General features: G+C 43.9%; 1 protein-coding gene across 4 annotated transcripts in view; it reads left to right on the top strand.

The window, feature by feature from the left end:
- LOC142790138 (uncharacterized) overlaps positions 1-16892 on the top strand; it is a 40679-nt gene that overhangs the window by 13102 nt on the left and 10685 nt on the right. For 3 of the 4 annotated variants that reach the window (XM_075885114.1, XM_075885115.1, XM_075885113.1), the window contains exons 4-10: positions 3914-3995; positions 6636-6820; positions 7965-8130; positions 12050-12478; positions 13270-13388; positions 15170-15274; positions 15471-15567. In XM_075885114.1, the coding sequence (XP_075741229.1) occupies positions 3914-3995; positions 6636-6820; positions 7965-8130; positions 12050-12478; positions 13270-13388; positions 15170-15274; positions 15471-15567 (1183 nt within the window). The remainder of the gene's footprint in view (positions 1-3913; positions 3996-6635; positions 6821-7964; positions 8131-12049; positions 12479-13269; positions 13389-15169; positions 15275-15470; positions 15568-16892) is intronic. The other variant, XM_075885116.1, reaches the window with a different exon arrangement.

Here is a 16892-nt window from a genome sequence, read left to right as displayed (position 1 = left end):
TGGACATGCTAAACTCTTCGACAGGAGGTAAAGAATTGAATTGATTTTATTTTGAGATTGATTTTACACTGAAATGCAAAGTGTTGACATTTTGTGCAGCGTGGTTGCTTTGTTTTGTTCTCATCATTCATATTTTTTGCACGGTATTGTTAGATTGTTGTTCATCTGTTCAAGACCTATCTCTTAGCTTCAAGGTGCACTGTTCTTCTGCATCGGAATGCACTCTCACTTCAGTTTTAGGTTAGACATTACATTTTTTAAAAATGGAATTTGATATGGGCCTCTAATTATAGCTTGGCAAACTCACTCGCGAGTCAACTCGTGAGACTTAGATTGAGCCTTGAGTCCAAGCGAGTTCGGTTTAGGAGAGTTTTAGTGATTCCGAGTCAGAGTGAGCTCTGCAATTTTCGCCAAACTGTAGCCCTGTTCGGTCAACTATTTATATATTCGCGCCTACACACACATACCTCGACACACTGGCATTCATAGGCCAGCTCAATATTTATTGATTGGCGTGAGTTACACGAGGTGGAGGAGACTTACCTTGACCCGCTCTCCTCCCCATAAACTTAATCAGTAAGTTCTTGATAAAAATGTCCAATGTAAGTCATCTCTATGAATAAAAATCTTCTTATTTGAATAAATCCACTGATAACTCGCATTTGAAGGTTTGAGATATAAAAGTGCTTAGTAGAGCAATAATTGTGTAAGATATTTGTATTAATGAGCATTGACTCCATTGTTGAAAGATGCACTAATGGACTCGTAAGTTGAGTCGCTCAGACTCGGATCGAGCCACGAGTCCGAGTTTATATTTTGGTATGAGTTCGAATAAATCCGGCTCAGAAAAGCTTTAGTGAGTCCAAGTGAGCTCTTCAGGCAAAGCATATTTTAGGAGCGAGTCTAAGTGAGCTCCACATTGTTCGCCAACTAATGCCTAGAATTGGGATGAACGCTTTGAGCTCACAGAGGGCACTGAATCTGTGGAATGAACGAGATTTGTTCACAGTATGTTGCTAGCAGCAGGAAACCAGGGCTTTCTTGTCAAAAGTTGTTTTCGCAAAAAGAGATTGAAATGTATTGCACTGAAGTACTTCCAGCGTATGAGATTGTTCTGGTAAAAGTTTAAATATCGAAACATTTGGTATAAAATATTTTTCTGGCCAAATGTAGCACATGCAGACAACAGAAATTGTTTTCCAACTTGAAAGCAGCTGCCATTGCCTGCAGCGTTGCTCTGGGTGCTATTAATTAATCTTTTTAGTAGTTAGAATTAAACTGCATGTGTTACCATTCTATTTCACTACTGATTTCTAGGGCAGATTATCTCGCATCACTTCTTCTGCTAATCCAACAAATGTATTGAGCAATGGTTGTGCTTAATTATGCTGCATGAACACGCATAATAGAGGAAGTGAGGCACATGGTTAGTAAGTTGCACTAAATTCTTAAAGAACATACTTAACATTGTTATGAATTTCTGTGAACGAAAAGCTAACTTTTTGCTTACCACTTCTTATGAATAGTTCATTCAGAATTCACTGTAGCAGCTCTTATGCTGCATTCAACAATGCTTGCACATATAGATAAAAAAGGTGAATTGACAATGGATTGCCTCGGCACATCAGCACAAAGACCGTTGAATCGATATCTGCGGACAGGTTGCACCATTGTTGCATCTCCCCACCTAGCATCTGCACCAAATTGGAGGAACTGCACTCATCTCTCCACATCATCAATCCCATCTGCCTTCTGCCACCTCCTTGGTCCCAAACCATGGCCTCCTCTTAACAAAAATTTCATACTTTCAGATTTTCTTTCAACGGGGGTTCAGGCTTTTCAGAAAAAAATTCAGATCTCTTGAGGTGAATATTAATGCAATTTCTGTTGCTTTCTTATATGCACAGTCAGAGACGAAAGTTTGTGGATTGTAGGGAATAATGGAAAGAGCTCACAGCAGTCTTGTGGACGGTGCCGTGCAACCTAGCATTGACAAATTATGCTGTAAACTTCGTATTTTGGGTAACTGTGGCACATTTTTCAGTGCCAGGCTAGGCACTGAAACCGCAGACATGTTTTACCGGAGCAAGAATGTTCCTCAAACTTTTTCTCTTTACTGTATGCTTTGCTGTTAAATGAGTGCTGAGCTATTTAACAGACAAAAGAGGTATATTTGACCATATGGAATGTTCAGATTAGCTGCCAGCATTTGGTTACAGGCTTGGCATTGCTGCGTTATGGGATCACGTGCATGTCTGTGAATGCATGCACGTGCTTCTTGCTGCTGAAATTAAAATGTTCTCAGTTTGGGCAAAAAAAAAGTTGCGAGAGGTATTTGAGGACAGAGCTTTGGACCACAGGTCGCGGGATCGAATGCCGGCCGTGGTGATCGCATTTTCTATGTAGGTGAAAATGCTTGAGGGCCGTGTGCTTAGATTTAGGTGCACGTTGAAGAAACCCCAGGTGGTCGAGATTTCTGGGGCCCTCTACTGCAGTGTCTTTCATAATCATATGGTGGTTTTGGGATGCTAAACCCCAACAATAATAAATTAACAGAGCTTTTGATCGCCACGGTCACTAATAGTTTTATTTATCGGTCTAGGACACGTGGCTTTTTCTTCAACATACCTAGCATATCTTTTACTGTAGCAGTTTCCAGTCTGATCTATCAGATGCTTTGCTTGCCGTGTGAGACAAGAGATCATGACTTGTTCACACATGCTGCAAAGAAAGGCTGCCACTGATCATATTTCGTTTGGAAGATTAGGCTTTCACCAGCAGGCCATTAATCTATCTTGAGTGGTAGACCTTTAAAAGCCAGTGACAGCCACTGTCTCAGCAAATGCCAAGTATCATTAGATGGCAGAGTGGATAGTGAAGCTTTTTGTGCAATAGGCCATTGGGCACAGCACTGTTAAAATGAGGGACTTGCTTAGTCCAATCCTGGAGTAGTGGCTGTGTGTACTTATGTGGTCACATCACCCTACTGTAGCCTAAAGTCATTGTTTCCCTTATTTAAACCTTCAGTGCTATCATGTGTGTGGACACCACATAAAGGGACACTTAACAGCTGGTTAAAGTCAAACCTTGTGAAAGTAAGCTATTCTTGTTGCATATCTCAGTATCTACAAGCACCAAATTAATGCAAATGTACAGCTGTTGCTTCAGTCATCTTTTGAGATCGCAGGTGGTTTCATGGAAGAAATACCTAAAGTGAATGTATACACAACCTTGCCTTACATAGAATGGAGAGTTCCTATTTCTGACAGTGTTATTGTGGCCTCAAATACCTCACGCATCCAGTAAGTACAGAAAGTTCCGTATACTTAGAATTTTATCTGTCACCTGAAAGTTTACCAAGTTAAGAACTGGTGTTGAGGCTAGGTGGAGATTCACGGATGAAATGCAATGCTGCCAGATTTAAAAGGCTACGAAGAGGTATAGCAGGAGAAGTACACATAAGTAGGAAACCCTAGGAGGAGATGAACACATTTTGATAAAGGCGGAAAGGAATGTATACACATGTGCATGCACACACAGGAGAACTCTACTCAATCACAAGTGCAACTGGAATGCTTCGCATGGCATGTTTAAACTGGTCTCACTTGCTATGGAACAGTGCTATTTTGCTGAAAAGCACTGTGGCACCTGTGTGCATGCTCTGGTGTGCGCAAATTCAAACCGCCTGAAATATAAAAAAACAGTGGTTTGCTTTTCAGAAAAAGAAAAAGAAAAAAAGAGCTGCCAACGGGAGCTCTCGCAGCGATTTCACTCTCCTGAAACCATATTGTAAGCCTCGGTGGTTTCCTAGCCTTCCATGACTGCATGTTGAGGCTCAAGCAAAGAATTGTAGCGTAGTGTGGTAGCTAGGATTGTACCGACCAGTGCGTGTGAATGTGAAACACTCTTGCAGGCTTTGGGGCCCATGAAGAAACCTGCACCCCCTGTGCCATCGGAAACTTCAACAGAAGCCCCAAAGTTGCCTCCCAAGCCAGGTGAGCTAAACTGTGTCGCGGAAGAATGAAATATGAATGATGCTTCATTGCATACTTGGCAGGCAGCTCTGTGAAGGTAGTGTATGTATATAAAGATTGGACCCGTGAAACAGATTTAAATTTAAAGTGAATGGAAAGGATAACTCAAGGTGAAAGGGTAAGAAGCGACACTGCATTTACAAGCCCCTGAAATAGGGACCAAATGAATCCCGAAACATTGGGTTAATTTTTAAAAACCAAGGCTGGGGCTGTTTCAGGTTCTAGGATTGTAGAAGAGATTTAGTTGGTAAACAGTTGAACCTTTTTATAAAAGACATGCATTGGGGAGCAAATCTTGCCTTTTATATAAGGTGTCTGTCTTTTATAAGCAGAGCACTGCGTATGTATTTTTTTATTACTCCTTGATGTCGGCATGTAGATGTTTCTTATACCCATTTGTCTCTTGCATCAGTGTCTATTACAAAGGGGTTTGACTGTACTGGCCATTGGCTTACATTTTTCGACACTCCTCAATATCAACACTATGCTTTCATGAAAGACTATCACAAGATTGCGTTTTGCCCGACTATCAGTGTTATGGACTTAACACCACAAGTGCATTTGATGCAACAAAGGCCGTTCTGTAAATTTTTGCTTTAGTACTGATAGAAGTAAACCCATGATGGAGTTGATCTCATGTCAAATTATGTCCTGTTTATTGTATGCGAGGTACACTGTCTGTGTCATAACTGTCTGAAGTGCGAAGGTTAAACTTGTGTGACCATTTAGACCGATTCAGCACTTCGCATTTGTTGATCACGTGGTCCTGCGTGCTTTGCATCTCGTATAGTGATATAAAGTGTGAGTGACTCAAGTTAATGGGGAGGGGAGACGTGGCAATGGGAATGGTAAGCTTGGTCAAAATGTTAAATTTTTTTATTTAATTTTTTTTCTGCATTCCTGAGACCATGTTTTACATCATGGTAAAATATTAGGTCAAAATAAGTTGTAGAAATGGAGAAAAATGGATTTTACTGGTGGATTGTTGTCAAAAGCTATGAGAAAATTGTGCTTTAGAAATTGCGGATCTGCAACTTTCCTTAGGCACAGCACCAATGTAATCGCATCATCGTAAAGGGGACAGACCGGAGCTCAAGATAGCCACAAAGCTGCATTTTCCCAATGAAAAATAGAGCCAGCCCGCTACAGAGCTTTGTTATCTTCTAGCTCCAATTTCTTTGAGCTTCATTTTTTCAGCTTTCATTTTTTTAGTAGTTGCTGTCTATTATCCCTGTGCCATTTTGCAACAAATGAAGATATAGCTATTCCGTTTTCTGCACTTAGAACCCGAAACATTGGTGAGTGCACTAAAGCTGTCCACATTTATGTGCACATCAGGCAGGTTTTTATAATTTGCTTTTTGCAAAAGTTTTCATCAGACAATATGCCCCAAACATTTCAAAATTTTTTCGTGTGCTTACTTGAATATTGATGATTGATATGTGGGGTTTAACGTCCAAAAACCACCATATGATTATGAGAGACGCCGTAGCGCAGGGCTCTGGAAATGTCAACCACCTGTGGTTCTTTAGCGTTCACCCAAGTCTGAGCACACAGGCCTACAACATTTCCGCCTCCATCGGAAATGCAGCCGCCGCAGCCGGGTTTCGATCCCGCGACCGTCGGGTCAGCAGCGGAGTACCTTAGCCACTAGACCACCGTGGCGGGGCAGCTTACTTGAATATTAAGAAAAAAAACACCAATACCATTATGGCATAGAAGTTCTAATTAATTAATTAACTTTGGCATGACATTGAGAGTCTATCAAGTGCTGTAATTCGAAAACTACCCTAAATAGTCCAAAACCAATTTCAGTAATGATATCATGACAACAAATGACATCTGCATGTCAAATTTCATCACTTTATCTCCACAGATAACGAAAAACAGTTTTTATTGCAACATTGCCCCTTACACTGCCCTACATTGGTATTCAATGCAGTGTTCCATGAGCTCAGCTAAGTTTTGTTGGTATGATCACAGCACTTAGAGTTGTAATGCTCTGGGGAAGTCTTTTCTGCTGAACTAACCCGTTCCAGTATGCAAGACAGCAACTTAGTGTCTTGGATCTATTCCAGCCATTTGTCATGTCAAGAAACAATTTTACACAAAGCTGCTCATTGGAAGTACTTCTTGCTGAGCTAGTTGATAAATTAGGTTGGTCCTTCTATATTTGCTGCTCAAAACCACTCCAAGTAATCTTTGAGCTTTTATGCTGATTTGCGATGTCAACAAATTTCTGAAAGGCAAAAAGCTGACATATCCAGTTGCCACCTTGTTTATTGTGCTTTGCAGAGTGTATGTGTGAACTTCTTCGTGTTCGTTGAGTTTCCCTAGCCGAGGCCGTGCGTTATGCAGTCTCTGCGACACAACCTGCATTTGTCCGGCGTTCTCCGATAGCTGCTGCCCTTTATACTTGTAGACCTCGGGCATCCTCATCAATCTTACTTTGGCAGAACAATGCTTAGTGGGGCTTATAATATGCACAAGTTTTGCGATGCCCTTTAGTTGGAACAGACTCTCTTTGTTTTGGGCAGCTGCAAAGAGTGCGGGTTTTGTGCCTGTGCTGCTCTGAAGACCTTCGCAACTGTTCTTTTGCAGTACGGGAGCAGGCCAAGGTGCTGTACGCGTATGAGGCGCAGAACGATGACGAGCTGACGATCAAGGAAGGAGACGTGATCACGGTTTTGACAAAGGAAGTGGAAGACAAAGGCTGGTGGAAAGGGGAGCTCAGTGGCAGAGTCGGCGTGTTCCCGGACAATTTCGTCAAGCTCATAAAGGAGGAGGTGAGATAATGGGCCTGGGAAAGCATTTGGCACCAGCATTGTTGCATGTTGCAAATGGTGCCCTATAGCACCTGTGAATGTGTCGCTCTAATGTTTCATTGTATTGTTGTGTGACACTTGTTTTCCTTTCCTTTTTTTTTGTGTGTGTGTATGTGTGTGTGTGTGCTGACTGAGTCTTGATATTGTAACCGTCATGGCATCTTAGTGACTGCATCATTGCGCTCCTAAGCAAGACAGTGAAGGTCAAGTTCCTGCCACGGTGGCCATATATCAATGGTGAAAGTCAGACTTTTTGTATTTAGGTTTTGATGATGCATGTTAAAGAGTGCTCACTTAGTCAAAATAAATACAGAGTGCCTTTTGTCAGTGTGCTCCATATTTATAGTGTGAATTTAGTGCTAAAAATCACAGTTTGTGACCTTTCTTAATAATTTATAAACTAGCAGAACTTCTTTGTCCAGGGACGCAGTTTATCCTTTTTTAGCACCTACCATTGTGGCCTTAAGGCTGTGGCACAATTCTTCCAAGCATGGAGGTCGTGGGTTTTCTTTACGGCCTCGGCGGTCTCGTTTTTAATGGATGTAACATGCAAAAGGCTATCTGTGTGCTTACGTTGAAAATGAATGTGAAGTCCCCCATTATGGTGTGCCTCGTAACCGTATCTATTTTTCAATACGTAAAGCTCCAGAATTTAACTCGCAGATTTCAGTGGCAGCGTCGTTCGTATTAAAAAAAAAAAACCCAGTGCTGGCCACTGTACAGAAATGAGGCCCTCAAAGGTATGCCAGTCGAGCGTGTGTTTGTATGTGCTGTTTGTCAGTCAATAATGTTCTTGCGATCTTGGGCTTGTCGGTGATAAGACATTTATGGTATGGCAATCTGATTTTTAACGAGGTGACTTGGTCATTTCATGTTACCACATTTCGTTATTGCTTGGATGTAAACATGTGACTGTTACACTGTTGCAATTCAACTGTTGCGTTGGTTAAAACATAGATGAAGGTCCAATTCCCAACATGGAGGAAGGAAAACATTCAAGAAAGAGCACAAAGAAAGAAAGTACAGGCACGTTCACATTACGCTTAGCTTGCCCTCATTTTCCTGATTCTCAAATAAAAAAATTAATCGTGTGAATGGCACGCAGGTTCCGCAGCCTGTAAAACCTGAGCGGCCCGAGAAGCCCCCGGTCGGCAAGATGGCGGGCAAGCCCGACCTGCCCGACAAGCCTGCCTTCCAGGAGTATGGCAACAGCTCGGACCGGCCCATCTCCAAAGTGCCTCCTTTTAAGCCTTCCGAAATTTCTAAGAAAGGTGAATGTTTCTTTCATCTCCGCCAAGTTGCTTCCTTTACCTGCGTCTGTGCTGCTTATTTAGTAGGTGTCTGCAGCATTCTTACGTTTATTCAAACGTCACATGTAAGTGGTGCGATGAATTTTTTTAAACACTGCTCACCAAGTTTAATGGAACAACAGAGAAAATTCACTCGCATTTGTAAATTACCTTTCTATAATACAGAAACAATTCTTGTACGAGAAGCTTGGTAAGCAAAAAATGTGCGAGAAGAAAATTCTCGCGGCAACACCACCTTGACAATCCAGCAGAAACTGTCAGCAGCATCACAGATTTCAAGTGTCTGCTGAAGCCTATGCAAACGTTTGTGCTCAGAAATGAGCTAGGTATTGTTTTGGAGGGCCAGACCTCACGCAACATGTTTCATGAATCTTTATTGAGCCAAATGGCACCAAAATGAGAAAAAAATGCTTTGCAATTTGTGACATCGCGCCGATTCTTTATTGTGAAGAAGAGGTCAATATAACAGACTCCTTGTCTAATTCACAGGTGTTTTTTTCTGCAGTGCACATTTAGCTAACCAGAGCTGCGCTATTCATGGTAAAGAGGACTATGTGCACTTGTCATGGCTTGTCTTTCTCGCTTAGCTTCGTTATAAGCGCTGTGTCGGGCAAACTCCTTCTGTACACCGTCATTATAAAAATGACTGTGCTGCCATTAGCTTGGCAAAGCACCTCATGGAGATTTATTTTTATAAGGGGTGTTTGCTACAATCGCAAATAGTTGGCCATAAATAGAGGGCTCGTTAGCTCATTAGGCCTGCAAATGCACTTTGTAGCCCTTCATGTGCTAGTGTTTGGCACACTATCCTGTAGTTCCTGCAGTGGCATGTGTCAGTTTCTGTGGACATCGTGCTGACATAGTCAGACTAAGAGCAGTATAAAGTGTCATGGTATTGATAAAGGTTTTCACAAGCAAAGAAGTTTATATGTATTTAATGCCTTCCTAAGGAGAAATATCTGTTCTGCTTTCTATTGAAATTTTTCAATGATATTTGTTCTTTCGATTTCATTTTTGCGTTGATGTATTGCGCCCTCTACCGTATGAAAAAGAATACTGTGGCACCCTGAGCCCTGTTAATTATAAAGTACAACATGGTGAGTACTTGTTGAATCGGCAGTACAGCTGGGCTATCACAAATAGGATTATTCTGCTTGAAAACAAAGCAAGGCCTTAACAATACGAATCTCATGGGGTGGCGTGAGATATTATCACCATCGAAATGCATACCTTCAATATTATTGCAAGACATGCTGTTACAAGACAAAGAGACGAAGAAGAGCGTGCTGCACGAGATTCTAGCAGCTGCTTAGTGGCACAGTTGCTTGTAAATAATGTGAATACATTCGCTTCTGTCTCTCTTGTGTCTTCGTGTTCTTAATGGCAATATGGAGGAAAAAGCGAGAAAAAAAAATGGAAGTTTCTCGCTATGGCTGAATGTACTGTCAATGTACAGGAACTGTGAATGTTTCTTCAGTTGTCAGACAGCACGAAGCAGGCTGACTGCCCATATTTTTTACGTCTCTATGACTCGTGATTATGCAACCTTTGAGGCTAGATGCACTGGAGCAAAGCGCACATCAGCTAACCAGCCTTTGCACCTGCGACAGATCACCACGAAGTTGGGATTCGGGGTGCTAACCATGGGTTAAGTCGCATGATTAAAGGCTCATTCACACCTGCGACCAAGTTAGTCATAAGGTGACTCGTTGCAAATGAATGGAAATGTCCTCATCGGACGTAAAGCAACTGGTTAGGCTCTGTTTTGTTGCTCGATTTTTCATCGCGTTAGTGAAATCTCATTAATACACACCTGGCAGGAACAGCGGCATAGCTATGCAACAAACATACTGCGCGTTAATCACCAGCTACAAATTTGCATCTTCCGACGTGCACCAACGCCGTGAACAAAGGAATAAATACAGTACACTGCAAATATTGCCTGAAAACCCACCACAAAGCCAATGCTTTCTTTTTACAAAAGTGCAGAAAAGATTCAGTCAATTTTGCAAACTGTCCGATAGCACACAATGGCGATGCAAAGAAGCATTTTAAACTACTATGGGGTTCGGGATGCGCAGCATGGTATAGCGACAGAATGGACATGATTGGCTGTCTTCAAGACAATGTTTTCCACAGTCTGCTCAGCATAAACTAATGCTGGTCTTTTTGAAACACGGTACAGTCACAGAGAGCCAAATAATTTCTTGGCTAGTAGCATGCAGTGCTTCGCCGACTTGGCACATGCCATGAGTGCCGGTCCGCTTGCCGCAGAATATGCCTACTCCGCTTCAGACCATGCATAGACGTGGCGAGTAGACTGTTGGGATAACCGGCGATGACGAGCTTCCTGTAAGTTAAGTGTACTCAGTGATGCTCTAGCAGTCCTGGCAGTGAACAGAGGCGCGTTTGTGCTGTCACTTAATAAAAGCATGCAGTATAGTTACAAAAGACCTACGTTTGCTGTACCGCGTGTGTGTTAGCATCAATACGGCAAGGTTTCTTGGTGCCCGCGACCCGCACTGTGAACTTCGCAACAGCGAGCTGCTTACGTTTCTGCAAAGCAGTGCGCATTGGTCCTGCACAACGAGGCGGCAGGCCAGCGCGTGCAGTAGGCTTAAAAGTGTGCTGTAGGCTTAAAATGGTGCTACGCCACGCGTATGCCCGAGCGATAGCTAGGGATGCTTACTGGGATAAAGCTTTCCTTCTGAAATAAGTCATAACGGCACATTTGTTTGTTGTTGTTAGTGGCTGCCACCTCGCCGTAGTTTTTTTCCCATGATTATCCACAAAGGCATTGCTGCAATAGCGTGGAAGTCGGAACAATTGACCGACCCATCTCTGCACTTTTCAAAACGACTGAAAGCTGTTTGTGGCACATTGTGATGTATGAAAGTTCAGCATTGCAGTAAACATTTATGGTGATAAATGTTACTGCATTACGCAGTTTGTACACAGTAACTGGCAGGCATAAGACGAACTAGTACCGCTAAAGTGGCCCACAAATGCATTAGTTTTTGTAAGAATCGGCCGGAAATTTGTCACAGCTACGCTTTAACATTGGTACGTTTAAGCGAGTACGTACCAACAAGGTTTGACTGCAAGTTCATTCACAAACGTGAATAAATCAGCTACGCAGGAACAAGGTGTTAGCTAATTTAACGAAGCAGTGACAATGCAACCCCAGTGAGCTGATGTGCATATTATGTGGCGATCAGTATAAGTTGCACGCAGGTGTGTACATTGGTTGCTTTGAGTCGCTTATTGGTTGCCAGTTGCGAGTAGTCACAACACCATTGCTAGTCGCAGGCATGGAACGAGCCTTTGGGGCAGTTGGTATCACAGTGAACCAGGCTCTTAGCTGGTTCTGGCTATGCTGGGGCTGTGTTCCGTATATTTGTACTATCCACAGCGATGTTGCAAGTGTGCAGAACAGTCCGATTCTTGGTACAACGTATGTCGTGTATTTCAGCCAAATAGTATTGTGGTTAATTCGTGTTACACCAGGATTCGTACAAACTGTGATTGTTCACTAAGGTTTACTGCTCAGTGTCTAGTATGTACATCATTTTAGCCTTTGTATATGCATATAAAGAAGTATTGTTCTTTTACTAACTTTGGAAGGATAAATTGCCTCTAGCAAGATATGGTGGAGTTATGTTGGAGGTGGTCCTCTTGTAGGGCTCTTGTCGGGGCATACAAAAAAATAGTCCAAGGCATTGACTCTGCAGATGTAGATCAAAGTGAGAAGATGAACCTGGAATACTGGAACAAAAACAAAATTTAGAGAGTATGTGTGTGTGCCAGTCTCCACAAAAGAAGGGTTTGTAGTTCACATTCATGCTCTGGTAGGGGCCTCACCAGCACTCTATCACCACAGCACCATCATTGGCCAGCGCAGCAGCGGCGGAAGAGAAAGGCAAGGCACCTGCCCCTCCCCCTGCGACCTGCTTGGCAGCAGCCAAGAAGCCCTTTGTCCTGCAGTCTCCACCCACCTCGGCCAGTACCGCCCCCAAGAAGCCCCCGCCCCAGTGGCCTTCCATGGATGCAGACGTGCCTCCTCCCTCTTCCCCACCCCCTTTGCCACCCTCCAGCCCCACCCCCACTGCCACGCCCACTTCCACTCCTGCCTTACCCTCGGTTGCACCTCCCTTGTTTGCCGCTAGGAGAACTGAAGGGCAAACAAAAGAGGCCGCTCCTGTGCCCGCCCCAGTGTATGCCCAAGTGAGGCGAATTATGGCCAACGGAGTCGCAGACTCCAAGGAGGGTCAGTCGTCAGTAGCCTCATCCAGCAAGGAAGAGTACTCGGGTAAACAAAGGTCCTTGCCCTTCTTTCTGTTGCTGGTAAAACCTGCTCGTGCGCATGAGCTTGTGTGAGGTTCCTCCGTTCTAGGAGTCGCCTCTGTCTTTCGCCTCTCTTTGTAAGTGTTGCTGTTCTGCTTTGCTGCTGGTAATCTTTGCTTGCTTTCCAGTGACACTGGGCACTTTGGAAAAAAAAGACTTCCTTTGCTATTAAAAAGCTATAACCCTGGTTGGTGGTCCTCTGAACTCTTCCATAAGTGAAACTATCATGTCTCCTCGAGTTTTCTCTTTGTCTGTGCTTCTGACACTTTCTCAGCCACTCGCTCACTTCTCTCTGTCTTGCTTTTTGTTGCCTGGCTTTCACTTGATCAGGAGTCAATCTGCTGGGCTTATCACACGTAAGGCATGCAAGGCTGGGTTTCGTCACTGGGTTTGGTATTGCCCATCAGGAATGTTCTTCCTCGCTCATGTTTCCCTGTTCAGTTTTTCTTCAACTCAAGTCAGTGAGGGAATGTCGCATCTTCTCAGTGGCATTTTGTAATAATTTTTTATGGTTTTCGCATTATTTTTTCTTCGAGAAATTGCTGTTCAAACAAACACTCAGTCTTGTCTAGTTTTTTTTACTGCACTGCTACTGAGATTTTTTTTTCTGCATCTCATAACTTGCTCATTGTGGTTTGAAGGCACTCTGGTGTACATGTGCACCTGCAAGAGTTAACTGAGACATCTTGTAGGGGGGCCTGGTTGTATTAGCTGTGGTTTCATTTAATATGTGGGAATGCATACTGTACATTTCAGAAGCGACATTTGACAGCATCGAGCCCTCGGAGAATAAGCTGAACCACCCCACTGCCAACCGTGTGCGACCTCCCATGAACAGGAGGCCTCCTTCTCATATAACGATCGTCAAAGAAAATGTGAGTCGATGACCACTTGGGCATGCTAGTAATTTCAGTACCAATACTTGGGTTTGCACAGCCATGTTGCTTATAATCCTTTGCTGTTTGGGAGCATACATTGCTGATGTTTACAGAAGTTTAATGATAGAAAACACAGAGCTTAAGGGTAATCATCTCTAGGATCTTGTTGGTGTTACCACTTTTATGCTATGGAAACAAAGCCTACAAAATGACCTTACTAGTGTGCACCGTCCTTGGGCATTGCATATGAATGCTGTACATACAAGATTATGCAGTGACGATAGCATCTGCAATATCTGAAAGGTATCACAGTGTGGTCTAGTGCAGAAACGGTCGTTCAAGGGAAAGTTAATGTGTCCTTCCTCACAAAGAAACGGTGATTCATGCCGGAGAATCTGTACCGTGTGCATACCGTAATTACTCGAATCTAACGCGCACCTTTTTTCCGGTTAAGCGAGTTCATAAATCGCATGCGCGTTAGAATCGAGTACGAACAAAAAAATGACGGCCAATCTATTGCCATCGGCAAATCTAAAATGGCCGCCCCCTACGTGCATCGGCATGGCGCGTCGTCCATTTCTGCCTATGTGTTTCTCATGTGCGGCACTTCGTACGTGTGCTGAGGGGTTCGTCATCTAGTAGTGCATTAGCATCGACGGCGTGGAATGGCCAACTCCAAAAACTCGAGTGCACCACAATGCCGCTTTTAAAAGAAAAGTCATCGCGTGTGCAGAAACGGACGGAAATCGGGCTGCATCGCGGTCGTTCGGAGTTCCCGAAACGTGCGTGCGGGACCGGCGGAAACAAAAGCAGAAGATTTTCGACAGCAAAGCTTTACGCAAAGGCTTCAGTGGACCACAGCAGGGTCGGTTTCCGCAAATTAAAGAGCTGCTCGGCGAGTATGTGCTTTAGCAGCGAGCAGCACAGCGGCCCGTGACGGCAGAACTGCTCCAAGTGCGGGATATGCAATTAGTCTTAGAAAAAGGTCTAATGCGGAGCCAGTTTAAAGCGAGCAGGTGCTGGCTAACTAACTTTATGAAGAGGAAAGGCTTTTCCCTCCGAAGGGGAACATGCATATGAGAAAAGTTTTGCGGAGGAGTACGATAAAAAGCTTCACAGTTTTCAGAGGTTCGTCCTAAACTTGCGGCGCAACGACTACCTGCTTGGGCAAATCGGGAATGCCGATCAGACGCCTCTTTACTTCGACATGCCTGGCACCACAACTGTCGAGAAGAAGGGGGCGAAGCAAGTTCGCGTGCTGACATCGGTCCACGGTAAAACTACAGTGACGGCAATGCTCTGTTACACGTCAGATGGGCACAAGCTTCGCCCGTACCTCATATTTAAATGGAAGACAATCCCGAAAGGAGCCGTTTTTTCGAGTGGTGTGATCATGCGGGCCAGCGAGAAAAAATGGGTGCGCGTTGCAATCGATGTCTTACGTTTTTTTTTTTTCGCGGTGGAAATCGGGTGCGCGTTACAATCGAGGGCGCGGTAGAATCGAGTAAATACGGTAAGTGTTGTCATGTGAGCCTCAGTGACTTTGTATCATGCGACTTGATAAGATCGCATAGTGCAGAACTGAATTGTGCTGTATTTTGCTTGGCTGTTTGCTGCAACCAAATCTAGTTGGAGAAAAGTCTTCTTAAAAAATGAGCGAGTTATCGGTACCATAAAAAAGCCTAAGGACAGTATAACTTGAAATGCTTTAATTCATAATGCCTTGCGTGTGGTACTTGATGGTGTCTCCTGTTCTTCCATATCATATCTCTGTGCAGGGCAATGAACCAAGCGAGCAGCAGCCAGCTTGGATGAAGGACCTTGGAAAGAGGCACCAGGCCAAATTCTCTAGTCAGTCTACATTCGAGGGCAAGGATGTGAAGGTGACAATTCCGCGAGCTGTATTTTCCTGACCGTGTGTCCCGTGCAGTTCAGTGAACACACTTGTGAAGTACTGTACTGCCTGCATGTGACAAGTCCGATAGTTCAAAGCCTCTTTTCCAACAGAAATTCAAGTTGAATTCAACTTTGTTTTTAGGTACGGTAGCGCATCAGTAAGTTTGCGTGATTTGTGTCCAGATTGCAGGCAGCCCAGAAAAGGAGCTTCCAAGCAGACTGTATCCACAGAAGTCGCCACCTTCTGCACACAAGCCCCTGGCCGGTTCCGTCAGAGAAGGTTGGTGGAAGCACATTTGGAGTTGAGCTCGTTGTAACTTGAAAATTCCGGTTGTGGTGTCTTGCGCGAAAAACTCATTGCCAAGAGCATACTAAAATGCACTATTTGTATGAGCCATTTTCTAGCAATTCATTCTTTCTCAATCGTGGGCTTCTCTGCAAACAGCTCTTTCTGGTATGCCAATCTCGTCTTTATTGATGTGACCTGCAGTTTCACGTTGCTGCATTTCTTTGCTGTCTGGATATAAAAACATGACCATTTTTATTACCTGTAACAACTAAAGTGTTCTGCTGCTAAACACACCAACAAAAGTCCAGTTCCCAGCATGGCAAAAAGATAAGAAAATGATAACAGTTACAGTTAAACCTGGATATAGCAAAATTGATAAATTCCCGGGAAAATTCGTTATAACAAGGATTTCGTTATATGCTGATTTGGCCGAAAAATTTGAAATATAAACGCACAAATAAAAGGGGGCCTGAAGGCAAAGCTAACCCAAAACACTTATTTCACAGTAAAAAAACTGCGTTATTATTGCGATAGCAATTGTATGGACACACTCGGCGGGTTTTTGCCTTCGCCGCCGTGTTCCGCGACATGCCCCCGCGCATCGTAACTTTCACGAGCGGGTAAAAGCGTGTGAGCGCTGCTGAAGCAGAGATAGAAGGAGACGGCACATCCATATCGCCTGGAAACTGCACAAGATAACATCTCCCGGGTGTTAGAACTGCCGTCGAATGCTCAAACAGAATGTAATCCACCAGTCTTGAACGAGCACTTCTCCCTGGAGCGGCCGTATTTGCTCAAACGAGCATTTTGTATCACTTCCGTAATATTGGATCCAAAAGAGCTGGCTGACAGCCTTACTTCTAATAGCATTGCAATCTTTTTTGCTATCGCATCCATAGCTTTGCATTCAACGCGCCGTCATGTTGCCAGAACAGTTCGGCGAATCGCGAAAGCTACCAGCCTGCGAACTCACGGCGCGGCACAAAACGGAACGAAAATGTGTCGTCACGGAGAGTTTTCATGAGCACCTAATCTGACATCCCCGCGGTGGTGAGGACACAGTTCGCGGCGAAACTGTGACAAAGTTTCACGGCAAGCGCGAACAACGAATGTGATAGCAACAACATGCGATAACAATAACTTAAAATGTAACGCTGAGAGCGGCAAGCAGATCGAAACGTGCAGCGCGCGGCTGACGCATGAAAATAACAAATGCAGGCCGAGAGCAAACAAACAACGTTTATCGCTCGACACTTAATGCACTGTTTACACAAAAACGAGGCACGAAACGTAAGCACAGGTGCAGATATGAGTGT

This window comes from Rhipicephalus microplus, unplaced genomic scaffold (assembly GCF_043290135.1).
Source record: "Rhipicephalus microplus isolate Deutch F79 unplaced genomic scaffold, USDA_Rmic scaffold_72, whole genome shotgun sequence".
Classification (NCBI taxonomy): Eukaryota; Metazoa; Arthropoda; class Arachnida; order Ixodida; family Ixodidae; genus Rhipicephalus; species Rhipicephalus microplus.
This window is presented reverse-complemented; position numbering and strand designations above follow the sequence as displayed.